General features: G+C 47.1%; 1 protein-coding gene across 3 annotated transcripts; it reads left to right on the top strand.

Annotated features, from left to right (window-relative positions):
• The first annotated feature begins 426 nt into the window (after positions 1-426).
• On the top strand, positions 427-13319 carry LOC148223659 (ankyrin repeat domain-containing protein 26-like). Of its 3 annotated transcripts, XM_088165437.1 has the most exons (12): positions 427-891; positions 1386-1561; positions 1747-1840; positions 3369-3544; positions 3723-3816; positions 5361-5527; positions 5734-5827; positions 6324-6362; positions 6477-6553; positions 7297-7543; positions 10343-10388; positions 10991-13319. In XM_088165437.1, exons 1-12 carry the CDS (start codon positions 760-762, stop codon positions 11110-11112), a joined length of 1464 nt encoding a protein of 487 aa, XP_088021563.1. In that variant the 5' UTR covers positions 427-759; the 3' UTR covers positions 11113-13319. The 3 variants fall into 3 exon arrangements, with proteins under 3 accessions (XP_088021563.1, XP_088021562.1, XP_088021564.1); XM_088165436.1 differs by having other exon boundaries at positions 6324-6553; XM_088165438.1 differs by lacking the exon at positions 6324-6362.
• The last annotated feature ends 501 nt before the right edge of the window (positions 13320-13820 follow it).

Raw genomic sequence — 13820 nt, forward strand, 5'->3', positions numbered from 1 at the left:
GCGGAAGGAGAGCATCGGCATGGTGCGACCAAGGCCCCCCGGGGCAGCTTTGCATGCCATGTGGAAGCACCGCACCGCTCTTAAGGGCTTGTGTGGGATGGCGTTCAAGCTAATGGCTTGAACAGCGAGATTTATCCTGTCAACTGGGAGAGTGAACGCCAGAGCTTTTCACGGCTTGGAGCTGCCTGGGTGGCTCGAGAGCTGTTGGAAGTGTGTGCTGCCGGCCTTCCACTTAGCCGTGGTCTCTCTGCAGGGCTGTTTGGCAGCTGCTCAGACCTCAGCCATTCTCCTGTGCCCTGTGCCTGATCAGCACAGGATTGCAGCAGCAGTAAATGGGAGGAAGAGAGGTCGGGCAGGGTCATTAGCTCAGCAGCAAGGTTACTCTGCAGGAGAGGGGTTTTTAAGCAAAGGAACAGTTGGTGCCTTAAGTGGTATGAATGGGAGCACTGGGAGTAAGAGAAGAAGCTTGTCCAAGGAGAAATGATGGGTTCCAACCACATAAAAAGACAAAAGATGAATAGCTTGGCCCAGGAGTTTGTGCAGGTGCATGCAGGGGGATTTTGAAGAGCAGCAGAAGGAGCCCTAAGTGGCGTGACCTTATGTCGTAGTCAAGGCTGCACTGGGGAGGCAGTGGGACTGGAGACGTCCTGAGGTCTCTTGTGAGCTGAATTCTCCAAGCTTCCATGTACTTGGCTTTCCTTTCATTGTGCTTATTGGAAAAGGGGAAAGAGTTGATTTGGGAGCAATCAGGGAAAAACTATGCTGAAATGGATGTGTTTATCAAATTCTGGATGCTTTAGGACTGCTCTTGTGGTTACTACAAGCCATGAGGCTGATGTGGAGGAAGACAATCTGCGCCTGCAGGAGGAGTTGGAGAAGGTTAAAGCAGAGGTATGGAAAGCCTATCCGTACAGGAATAAATCGTGGGGTGGTTGGCACTTTCCTGTTGATCGTGAAAATGGAAAAAAGAGTATCCTAAGAGCAAGAAGGAGAGAGATCTAAGGAAGTAGTGATTATATTGGGCTTTGATCTGACTCTGTCCCTCCTGCCCCTACGCTCCCCCCCTTCCCCACCATGTTGAGGTAGAGCTGCCTCTCCTCAGGGGTTCCCTACATCACAGTCAGGGGCATGGCATTCCTCTCTCTGCTCTACATTCGAGATCTTCCCGGTTTCAGAACACTCCCCCAGCAGCCGGGCCTGATTCCCAACTCCAGAGCAGGTCTGACAGTGCAGTTCACCTGGGAGCCTTTGCTGAAATGCTGCTCACTGGGATACAACTGCTGCAGTATGGGCAGATATCTGCAGCACGTGAATCCTTGGGCAGCAGTTGAATGCTGTGTATAAAAGGTCACCTGATGATTGTGCATTCTTTCTGTGACTTTCAGTTGCGAGAGGTGGAAGAAAAATACCAAAATTCCGAGCGTTCTATTCAGAACTTGATGGCTTCCGTGGATGAGAAGGAAAGAGAAGAGCTAGCTGCTGCCCAGGAACTGCAGGACCAGCTGTCAGCATATTTTGAGAACCAGACTACTGTGAAACAACTGGAAGAACACGTGAAACGGTGAGGGAGGAACAGAGTCAGCCGAGGGGTCTTGTTGCTTGAAGGAATTGGGAGGAAACAACAGGACACATGCTCTGATTTTGAAGGACTCTCTTGGTTTTGATTCTGTTTGCTCACACTGTACATCTGGAATTGATGCTCTCCTTAGAGAATTTTCTTTAATAAGACTTGTATTTCTCTTTAAGCCTTGAAATTCAAAACACCAGCTTGGAAGCCACAGTGCACCAACAAAGCGGCAGGATTGAAGCCCTGCTGAGAGAAATGCAAGCCTCTGCCTCAGTAAGCTGCTCATTAATTTCCCTTTTCATGACTCCTGAGCCTAGTTACCTATTTTTCTGAGGAAATTTGAATGTGGACTTTCGCTGAAGACTTAAGGGGAGCTCTGCATTCTCCTGAAAAGAGGCTTCTCAGAAAGTAGCCGAGGATTTGGCATTCATAGCAAGTGGTATTTGAGCGGCATTTCTAGTCTTGAATAGAAGCAGTGAAGTTTTCCCTGCTTCCCCCTGGCAGCATGGGACTGCTTAGCTGGAAAAGGAGGAGAGAGAGTTCATTGGTTTGTTGGCTACCTGTTGGTGGCCAGCAGCATTTCTTAGTTTGAATTCACTCTGAAGACAGGCATAATTCTGCAACTGAAGAAGTAGAAGCACCCATAATAGGCTCGGAGAAAAACATCATGCCTGTGGAACCCCATTTCCCTAGGACTCAATGCCACAGCTGCAGCAGACGGTTGCAGTGTGGTTCTAGAGTAATGCACATCCAAAGCTTCACTAGCACGTACTACGAGCCACAAAGCTATCCTTGAGAAAGGCAACCTGTAGTTGCATGAGGAATTGGCTAGGGTTTGAGCAGAGTTAGGGAATGCCTGTGCCTTTTGAATCAAGTTGTGGGTGCCTATCTCTTCCAATACATCCTGAAAAAGAACAAGACAGTATCCCAGGAAGCAGAAGGAAAGAGACCTAAGGAAGTAGTGATTATACTGGGCTTTGATTTGCCTCTGTCCCTCCTGCCCCTACACTCCCCCCCTTCCCCACCATGCTGAGGTCGAGCTGCCTCTCCTCAGGGGTTCCCTGCTTCACGGTCAGGGACATGGCATTCCTCTCTCTGCTCTACATTTGAGGTCTTCCTGGTTTCAGAACACTCCCCAAGCAGCCCGGCCTGATTCTCAACTCCAGAGTAGGTCTGATGGTGCAGTTCACCTGGGAGCCTTTGCTGAAATGCTGCTCACTGGGACACAACTGCTGCAGTCCCTCCTGGCCCCACCACACTGAGGCAAAGCTGCCATTCCCCAGGGATCCAATGCTTCCCAGTCATCGGGAGCTGGGCACCTCTCTCAGTGCTGCATTTGACTTCTCTGCCACTTGAGAAAACTCCCCAGGCTCCTCTGGCAGCGTGCTGTGCTCCAGAGCAGGTCCACTAGTGCAGTTTTCCTCTGACACATCCAAGACTCCTTCCTTCTTTAGGAATAAACGCATGTTAGTTCATGATTTCATGCAGTAGCAAATCAAGTGAACACAGCGAGCAGCATCACAGGTCCCCAAAAGGCTTGGAGCAGCAGTGTCAGTGCTTAGAACTGTGCTCTAGGAAATCTGTGGAGGGATGGGAGAGGCTGCTGTAGAAGAATAGGAAGTAGCACAGCTTATATTCATTTGCTAGTAGAAGCAAAGCTTTGAAGGTGCTTGAGATGATTACAGTTCTTTGTGCAGAGGGTATGGGCAGATATCTGCAGCACGTGAATCCTTGGGCAGCAGCTGACTCCTGTGTCGAAAAGCTCAGGTGACAACTGTGGATTCTTTCTGTGACTTTACAGTTGCGGGAGGTGGAAGAGAAATACCTAAATTCTGAGTGTTGTATTCAGAACTTGATGGCTGCCTTGGATGAGAAGGAAAGAGAAGGGCGAGCTGCTGCCCAGGAGCTTCAGGACCAGCTGTCAGCATCTTGTGAGAACCAAACTACTGTGAAACAACTGGAAGAACACGTGAAATGGTGAGGGAGGAACACAGTGAGATGCATTGTCTGTTGTTTGCAGAGGTTGGGTGGAAACCACAGGATAGATACTCTGATTTTGAGTGCTACTCTTTTCTTTTGGTTCTGTAACTTCATGCTGTTTATCTGGGATTGGTGCTTGTTGTGGTGAGGCAATAAGACGTGTGATTTTTTTAAGCCTTGAAATTGAAAATACCAGACTGGAAGCCACTGTCCACGAACAGAACAACAGGATGGAAGCCCTGCTGAGAGAACTGCAAGCCTCTGCCTCAGTAAGCTGCTCATTAATTTCTCTTTTAATGACTCCTGAGCTTAGTTACCTATTTGTGTGGGCACATTCAATGGTGAGGTTTTCCTGGAGAGCCAAGGAGAGCTTGGTTCCTGCATTTTCCTCAATAAAGACTGCTCAGAAATTAGCTGAGGACGAGGGCATGCCTGGTTTTCACAGCAAGTGGTATTTGAGCGGCATTTCTAGTCTTGAATAGAAGCAGTGAAGTTTTCCCTGCTTCCCCCTGGCAGCATGGGACTGCTTAGCTGGAAAAGGAGGAGAGAGAGTTCATTGGTTTGTTGGCTACCTGTTGGTGGCCAGCAGCATTTCTTAGTTTGAATTCACTCTGAAGACAGGCATAATTCTGCAACTGAAGAAGTAGAAGCACCCATAATAGGCTCGGAGAAAAACATCATGCCTGTGGAACCCCATTTCCCTAGGACTCAATGCCACAGCTGCAGCAGACGGTTGCAGTGTGGTTCTAGAGTAATGCACATCCAAAGCTTCACTAGCACGTACTACGAGCCACAAAGCTATCCTTGAGAAAGGCAACCTGTAGTTGCATGAGGAATTGGCTAGGGTTTGAGCAGAGTTAGGGAATGCCTGTGCCTTTTGAATCAAGTTGTGGGTGCCTATCTCTTCCAATACATCCTGAAAAAGAACAAGACAGTATCCCAGGAAGCAGAAGGAAAGAGACCTAAGGAAGTAGTGATTATACTGGGCTTTGATTTGCCTCTGTCCCTCCTGCCCCTACACTCCCCCCCTTCCCCACCATGCTGAGGTCGAGCTGCCTCTCCTCAGGGGTTCCCTGCTTCACGGTCAGGGACATGGCATTCCTCTCTCTGCTCTACATTTGAGGTCTTCCTGGTTTCAGAACACTCCCCAAGCAGCCCGGCCTGATTCTCAACTCCAGAGTAGGTCTGATGGTGCAGTTCACCTGGGAGCCTTTGCTGAAATGCTGCTCACTGGGACACAACTGCTGCAGTCCCTCCTGGCCCCACCACACTGAGGCAAAGCTGCCATTCCCCAGGGATCCAATGCTTCCCAGTCATCGGGAGCTGGGCACCTCTCTCAGTGCTGCATTTGACTTCTCTGCCACTTGAGAAAACTCCCCAGGCTCCTCTGGCAGCGTGCTGTGCTCCAGAGCAGGTCCACTAGTGCAGTTTTCCTCTGACACATCCAAGACTCCTTCCTTCTTTAGGAATAAACGCATGTTAGTTCATGATTTCATGCAGTAGCAAATCAAGTGAACACAGCGAGCAGCATCACAGGTCCCCAAAAGGCTTGGAGCAGCAGTGTCAGTGCTTAGAACTGTGCTCTAGGAAATCTGTGGAGGGATGGGAGAGGCTGCTGTAGAAGAATAGGAAGTAGCACAGCTTATATTCATTTGCTAGTAGAAGCAAAGCTTTGAAGGTGCTTGAGATGATTACAGTTCTTTGTGCAGAGGGTATGGGCAGATATCTGCAGCACGTGAATCCTTGGGCAGCAGCTGACTCCTGTGTCTAAAAGCTCAGGTGATGACCGTGGATTCTTTCTGTGACTTTACAGTTGCTGGATGTGGAAGAAAAACACCGAAATTCTGAGCGTTGCATTCAGAACTTGACATCTGCCTTGGATGAGAAGGAAAGAGAAACAACAGCTTGTGCCCTGAAATTGCAGGACCAGCTGTCAGAATATTTGGAGACTGTGAAACGACTGGAAGAACACGTGCAACGGTCAGAGAACAACACAGTGGGACCAAGTGTCTGTTGCTTGCAGAAGTTTGTTGGGAACCACACCATAGATAGCTAGCTAGCCTTATTATATCACAGCCAATCAATATGGTGTTGAACGATGCTTTTGATTTTGAATGTTTTCCTCTGTTCTTTTGGAATTGGTGCCCTGGTAGATTTTTATAATAAGACCTCTCTTTCTTCTTAAGCCTTGCATTTGAAAAGAGCAGTTTAGAAGCAACTGTCCAGCAACAAAGCTACAGGATTGAAGCCCTGCAGAGAGACCTGCAAGCCACTACTTCAGTAAGCTGCTCATAAATTTCTTTTTGTGACTCCTGAGCGTAGTTGCCTATTTCTATAGGGAAATGTTATGGTGTTGTTTTCCCAGAGAACTAGGGGACATCAGTTCCTGCTCTATTCTGCTGAATAGAGGCTGCTCAGAAAGCAGCTGAGGACCTACCTGGCTTTCATAGCAAGTGGCCTTTGGGTGTTTTCTATGCCGTGCCCTACAGAGATAGTGCCCTTGCTTTAGTAGCTTTGTATACTAGTATTGATTTGGGCTTCATCCTCAGTGAAAAGAACTACAGTAGTAAATCCTTGTAGTAGTAGTAGTAGTAGTAGTAGTAGTAGTAGTAGTAGTAGTAGTAGTAGTAGTAGTGCCTTGATTACTGATGGTAGGGAGGAGGCACAGGTGCCTCTCTGAGCCAAGTTGGGCCCTTGAACTTGGGTACATGCAATTGACAGGTGGCGAGAGTTCTCTTTTTCTTGGTGGTGGTTGAAGGTGCACTGTCTCTTTCAGGCACAGGCAGCCTCCCAGGACAGACTAGAACACATCAGAGTAAGTCATCTTGCTTCTCTGAGAAACCAGCTAAATGACAGAATTGGAGCTCTTGAATGTGAATTGTACAGGATAAAACACACCCAACAAGACAGTACTTTTCAATGTGCGCAGGGAGAAGTGGAAAAGTACAAGGAGCTGTATCTGAAGGAAGTGAAAATTCGCAAGTGCCAAGCCAAGGAACTGGAAAGGCAAGTCCATATCTTTTGGAGTGGTAATAAGAGTGACTCGTGTTTCCTCATTCGTCTTCCTTCCAAACCACTCTGCTCCACCTGCTCAGCATCATGTGTGGATGCATGAGATGCCATAAGTCTGCTGCAAGACCCTTCCCCTTCATCAGCCTTCTCTTCATTTCTCTTTAGTGTTTCAGCAGGAACACCACAGCAGCACTATTACTGCGTGAAGAGCATACTTTTCAAGTTGATGTTGTTTTAACGGGTAGCTTTTTTACCAGTCTCTGTAATCTCTTCATCCTGCGTACCACACAAAAGATTGATTTCATGTCCGTTACTCTTTGAGTATGAATAGGCCCCTCATAGAACAGAACTGGATTCTGTGAAGGAAAAATAGAAATTATCATTTTTGGCTTCTGTTTAAGCAGTGGCTCTGAGCTTTGAGCTTCCTTTGGGAATGGGGCCAGCCCCGAGTTGTTACGGAGGTGATGTGCCTTCCAGAAGCAGCTCTATGTAAACACATGGCTTTCACAGAAGGCTTTGAAGCCCTCATGCTGAGCAGTCCTAAGCATTGGTGACACTTGCTGCTCCTTGCACCTAGTGTAACGTCTTAGAAACAGGCCCTCCAAACAAGCTCAGGTCAAGTGATGTGCTATTTTTTGGAGGCTCTTCATCTCAGGAGTCAAGTAATAGTCAAGGCCCTGGAGAGTAATTCTGGGAAAGTGCTACTAGCCATGTTTGTGTGCTTCGGAATGTTTCAGAGCTAACGAGAGACTTGAGGAAGCCAACGCTAAGCTCCTCCAGAAGCGCCATCGAAGCAAATCGTTCATCAGCAGCAGCGTTGTCAGCGGAGGTCTGGCTGCGACTCCAGTTCTGTGTTCAACTGCACTGGGACATTGTGGCAACAGTTCAGGAGTGGATAGAAGTGTCAGTCTAGGAGGAAGCTTCCTAAGCCAATGTGAGAAGATCTTATCATCGAGAAAGAGGCTTGCAGCCTCTGTGGCCAAGGTAAGCATTTTGAAAGACCATTCTCGACTGCTGCTGAAGAGTAGCAAGAGTAGGCAAGGTTCTCCCTCTTAGCCTGAAGTTCAAATCCATTTCTTGTTCCATGCTCGATTGTCTAATAGGCCAAAGCAACTGCTAATCCTTAGAACAGTGCACAACTGTACGTTGCAAGGCTGAAGACCTTTGGTCATCAGGGTTGTAAAAATGTGAAAGTCTGAGTCATACATAGGAATAACCGTTAGTGGTCTGTGTACCAGAATTTGAAAGGTGAGTCTGTGGTGCATGGCCCAAGGCAGGCAATGTCTGTCTGCTGCAAGTATTGCAAGAAGATTTTGGGACTCAAGGCCGCTTGTTATATTTTCAAACTGTCAAGCTTCAATGCTAACAGCTGTGCCAAAGGCTGGTGCAAATGAATGTGAGTTTCTTTGACGTGGACCAGAATAGTGAACTCTGCGAGCTGCAACCAGTGTGAACTGGTGGATTTATGAAACCAGTTTCCCTACAGATTGTGAGTAGGGGAATGTCAGCTGCCTACGCTCTCTCTCAACTTCTGTTCCTCTTCTGCTTTCATTTTCCATCTGCCCTCTTGCATTTTAGTGGTCTGTCTATAGTGAGCTTTTTTCCTTGCCTCATGTACAGGCAGGCCATGTTCTTGTGTCTCACTGAAGACCTTTGAACTTCAGGCTCTTTTTCTTTCTTCTTCAGCTCCTTAACCAAAATTCTTCTCTCTCTCTTTTCTGCAGCCAGGTATGTGACAAGGTTTGTAGCCTGTAGGGTTTAAGCTGGAGTGCTACTGGAAATGTTTTGTCTATTTGTGCTGCTAGGATTTGATTCCAAATCTTACTGATGCATTCACATTGGCCTAAAGCCGGAAACGCTTTGAAGTTGCCCTTTTCCCGGAGTGAAAGAGTGACTTGCTGCTGAGGAGTTCTGTGCTTGATGTCGTTGTGAAGTTACGGCTGCTGTGGTAGTTCAGCTTCTGTAAGATGGCACCCTATGTATGGATTTCATCTCTTCTCATGGAACTTGGTTAAAGTAGAGGAGAAGGCTCTTTTCTGCCCTTGCCTGTCCTGACAGTCAGAAAGTTCTGGGTAGCAACAGCAGCTGCGTGTGCAGTAGCAGTACTGCTCTCAAGTTGAGTTCCTAGACTCTGAGTATCATCTCATGGAGTCTTAGAGGATGCAGCGTACTCTGTGCGCAAGAAGCTCCGTGGGGAAGTAGTAAGTCAACATCACTTCGTGAAACAGAATGACAGAGATGGTGAGTGCTGCAAGTGACCCAGCATGTTACTGCCTGAAGAGCTAAGCAGTGAGAGGTACCTGCTCAGGACAGACAGCGACTTGAGGAATAGTGGAATTCAGGAAAATTCTGCAGTAAAACTGCAGAGAATTCCGCAAGGATATGCTAAGCTAATCAAAGCACATCATCATTAGCAAAGAATTCTAAAGGACAGGCTAAGCAATGCACCTAATGATTACTACAAAAGAATGCCTAGCGTGATAAAGAAAGAGGCATCACCAGTTACTGCAATACTTTGTCCAAGTCTGGGACACCTCAGCTGTAGGGGGAAGGTGTCACAGTGAAGGACTGGAGAACCAGGGTAACCGGGAACTCCTGCGGTGCGTCCACCTTGCAGGCCACCAGGCTCTCCCAACTTGGCTGTGACAGTAGCCCAGCTTTTATGCTGTTAAACAAACAAGCTGACAGAATGTGGGATTTAATTCTGCTGTTGGCTTTCTCCCAGAGCCTGGCCAGGGCTCACAGAGGAACCCAGGGAGCTGTCTTTGAACCTATATCCCCCTGGGTAGGCCAGATGTGGCCTCATCACGTTTCTAGATGCGGAAAGATAAATACATGTTCTGCCAATAAATGCACACATATAAGCTTTGTTAGGGAGCAAATATCTATAGATAACATTTGCTTGGAAGGTCCATCTGTAGGTCAGCTTTGGCTCCGGGCCTCAGTCAGGGCCTGTTGTTCAGGCCTTGGTACTCGATGCCTTCTCCAGAGGGGGCAGGAGGACAGTGGAGACACTGTCAGAGTCCTCAAAGGTGGATTTTCATGCAAAGGCCTTTTCATTCCTTTCCAGAGAAATCCATGTGTTGGTTTCATTTCCACCTATTTCTCTTTTCTCGGGCGGGATGAGAATCACAACATGTTACCGAAAGAAAGAAGAGGCAAACAAGACCTTTTTCTTCTCGTGATAAATCCTCACATGTTGCAGAGGCTCCTGTACACCTTCTGCTTATTGTGAAAGCTTCCTAAACCGGGGAAAGTGTTTTCTTCCAACAGCTCAACTACTGCAGCTTTGCTTAGGATTGGTGCTGCTTTAAGTCATCTTTTGGTCTAAGCTTCCTTAGATTTCCTTCTTCCTTCCGCTCCCCATGTCTCATGTCACGTTTTAGGGGGATCCCTTTTCCCCAGGATTTTACTGCTGCTTGTCCACGCTTGAAAAACACTTGAGGCTTGGGGGAACTCAGTTCTTTTGGCACCACTGAGAAGAGTTTGGCTCCATCTCTGTTACTCCCCCCTCCTGGTAGTTAATACACACTGACAAGGTTGCCTGAGCTTTGTCTACTCCAGGAAAGAAACATTCACAGCTCTCTCAGCCTTTCCACATAGCTCACGTGGTCCAAGGCCTTTGGCATCTTCTTGGCCATCACAGGCCAAGAATCTCCGTTTGCATGATATTTTTAGGTTTCATTGCGTTGTCTGTGATGGGTGTAAGAATGTTTTAGGAATTTTAGCTGCTACATTGGGGTGATATTATATCTTCACTGTATATTTGATGTATAATTCTAGGTACAACAGGAACAGGAGGAAAAAATCATGAAGGAACTGGAAAAAGGTAATGTGTCATTACATTCGGAGCGTTTTGAACTAAAAAGGTGACTGTTCCTAAGTCTTGACTTCTTTTCAACTTCCTCTGCAAAGCATGGAGATTAATTTCTGCTTGCGACATGCAGCATAAAACACTCTCTACAGTTTGAGGCCAGGCGTCCAAAGAGGAGATCCACCTGCTTCATGATAGCTGCTCCTCCAGAGTCACTGCTTTGCAGGGACTGCAGCTATGTAGTTGTAGTGTTCCAGTAAAGCAGGGCTTGGAACGTTGAAGGAAAGCAAAGACTTCAGGTTGAAGAGCTCCGCAGGGGCTACGTTAAGAAGCGCTCTTAGGGGCCACTGGAGTCGTGTGGACTCTTGGAAGATGTCCACTGTGTAGCCTCCAGAATGTCTGTCACTAGCTTTAAAAATGCTGTTGACTGATACTTAAATGTGCTCAAAATGTGTTTCTTCCTTTTTGCCCAGCACTTCCCTTGTTTGGTGTCCTTGGAAATTTAAAAGTCTTGTTTGGGTTTAGAGACTCTCAAGTTACGTAAAATCTTACAGTGCTTTATTTCTTCCTCTATGCTGTAAAAGTAACATAAGGCATCTTGTCTGTTTTTCCCACAGCCACTGCTGAACTTGAAACTGGATTTTCTGCATCTTCAAAAAAGTTTCATTTGGACCAGAATCCTCTTTGCAGAGCAACAAACAAGTACCCTGACGTTTTAACCAAAAATTACATGTTTTGAATGAAACACTGTGGAAAGGCTCCGGACGTTTTTGGCTTCTATAGAGCATCTATGGTTTCCCTTCTCCCCGCTTCATTATCTTGCGTCCCTCATGTTCTGTGTTTTTACAAAAGTGTTCCCTTTGTTCTTTCTCACCCTTCCACTCAAGGTGTTTGGAACGTTCCCAGTGTTATTTTCATGCTTCGAGATGTTTGAGACCTGGAAGTCAAGAAGAAACACCATTCCCAGGTCTTGCTGGGAAGCAGATATCTATGCAAGTCCATCTAACCAGTCCTCATCTCCTCAAATGCATGAAGGCAGGCATTAGAACTTTGACACTTCACTCTCTGCGCATACAGCGAAGTAGAGTTGGCAAAGAGCGCGTTACAATCATGTTCCACCTCGTCTCCAGGTGGTCGCCTTCAGAGTTCCATATATTAGCGAATGCATGGATTGTCAATCCCAAATGCCCTCTGGAAGCTAACAAGTGTAATTCAGCAGTGCATTGCACGAGTTCTTCACATAATTGAGAATGAGAGCTCAGCTAAGGAGCAACAGTACTGTAAAGTCGAAGTAAAGGCAAATGATGTAAGAAGCAGCAGTAAACTCTGTGATGCCATGTAAGCCAATGAAACCTGGCTGCTTAACAGTTTGATCAAAGACTGCAATATGAGCAGGTCACTTGCATTTGTATTTTGATTTAGCACTGATTCTTTTTTATCTGGTGCTGGCTTGATTTTAAACGTCAAGTCTGCATAATTATTTCAGAAAGTCTCAGTCTTTCAAGAAATTGAAACTAGCTTGAACTTGAAAAAAGGCTAACAATCCGTGTGTGAGGGTCACAGAAAAACCGGTTACCGATGGAAGCTTTCAGGGGACTTTTCTGGGAGCAATCCTGGTTCTCTCCCTCAGTGTCTGTAGAAAACCACATCTCAGCCTATTCCAAAGTCAAATTTATCAGTATCTGAAACACAGCTGGCAAAAACTGTGAGCCCAACAAAATTATTTCATCAGACAACAAAGTGAATAATGCCATCATTAACTTTCTGCCTCCTCTCTCATTTGTATAGTTGTTCACTGCTGGAAGGATGATGAAGGCTCCTGTACCTCTCCATCAGAATATCTCTCACACATTCTCTGTACTCAAGCACACCTCCTGGCAGGGCTGATCTGTGCACTGTAGACTCAGAATAAATGATGTGTTAAGTTCACTGTACGGGTGCATCAAACCCAGCCATAGGTCTAACCCTACAAAGCATTTGAGCTCATTATTTCACTACCACTACTGGAATCACTGATAGACTCTCCATTGAAGAAGAATGCATAGCCTTAAGGCAGTTGGATTCTGAACATTCAGCACTTTTCAGAATGAATAAGATTGGAATAAAGATGAGTTCTGCCATCATTGCTGCCAGAAGTAACTTACCCAATTGCAACCTACATAACTCCACAATAACAGAGAGTTTATTTCCATGGTAGCTGTATATTGGTAGCCCAGAAAGTGTGAGCGGTTCTGAATATGCTAGTAAGCCTCCTCGGAATCAGAGTATCGCAGAAGATTCTGAGTTGGAAGGGACCCACAAGGATGGATCAAGTCCAGCTCTTAAGTGAATGGCCCGTGAAGGGACTGAAGCCGTAACCTTGGTGCTGTTAGCACCCTTCTCTGACCAACTGAGCCAATCTCACACAGTAACTCTTTCACTGTATTGAAAAGAAAAGGACATTTCTTGCTCATGACTTAGAGGAGGAAGCCAAAAGAAATCCCTTGTACGTTCTGAATGGAAAGCTGGCTGTTAATCCTACTGTGTGCATGGCATATGGTGTGTCAGGCTGCACAGGGAGCCGGTAAAACTGCCCCCACTTGACTCAGCAAGTACCCAATGGCTGTGGAAGGCTCCAGAGGCAGCACAGCAGAAGCACCCCCACAGCTGCAGCTCTCCACTTACAGCAAAAGCTGCTGAAGTCACTGTCTGCAGCATGCACGCTAACTTCCCAGTCCCCTTCAAAGCCTCAGAGTCGACACTACTGAGACACGCAATCCTCCAACACGGGTTACAGATATGGCTTTTGGTTTCTGCAAATTCTTGATTTCACGTTGATAGTCATCTTCTGTGCAGGCGCTGGCTGTTGCTAGGGGGTCGCTTGCCCTCTTTCGGTGGTCTTTTGGGTGAAGGCTGGTCGTTTTCCTCAATGTCTTTCTCGGGACCTTTTCTCTCCGCGTGCATAGGTCTCAGCTGTTTATATAACTACACTTATTTGCTGAATACAGTTTTCACAATGTGCTTATTCTTTGTTCTATGCTAGCAAATCAAAGCACGAGTTCCTTATTTCGATGCAAGCAGACATTGTTCCATGCTTTCTTTGGCTTTCTTAAAAGTGACTCTTATGATCATCCCAGACACTTTTTCCACTTAGCATACAGCAGTCGCACGGTTCTATTTCTACTATCGCCTCGTGACACAAATCACACATTCCCACAGCTTCATTTCGAGGACGTGTGCCCAGCAGCACCCTGGCCATGCGCTGTGGGAAGAACCCAGAGGGGGTGAGGCGAGAGCTGCTCGAGCGCCTGCCGCAGCCTCGGGCCCGGCCGGAGCAGCCCGGGCCGTGCCCCAGGGCAGCCCGAAGCGAGGCAGAGCACAGTGCCGCCGGCCGCCTCACGGGCCGCGGGCAGCCCCGCCCTCACAGCCGGCCGGTGCCTGTGCCATGTCTGTGTTTTTGTCTGTGCC

The sequence above is a fragment of the Sturnus vulgaris genome, chromosome 5, assembly GCF_052056855.1.
Source record: "Sturnus vulgaris isolate bStuVul1 chromosome 5, bStuVul1.hap1, whole genome shotgun sequence".
In the NCBI taxonomy this organism is placed as follows: domain Eukaryota; kingdom Metazoa; phylum Chordata; class Aves; order Passeriformes; family Sturnidae; genus Sturnus; species Sturnus vulgaris.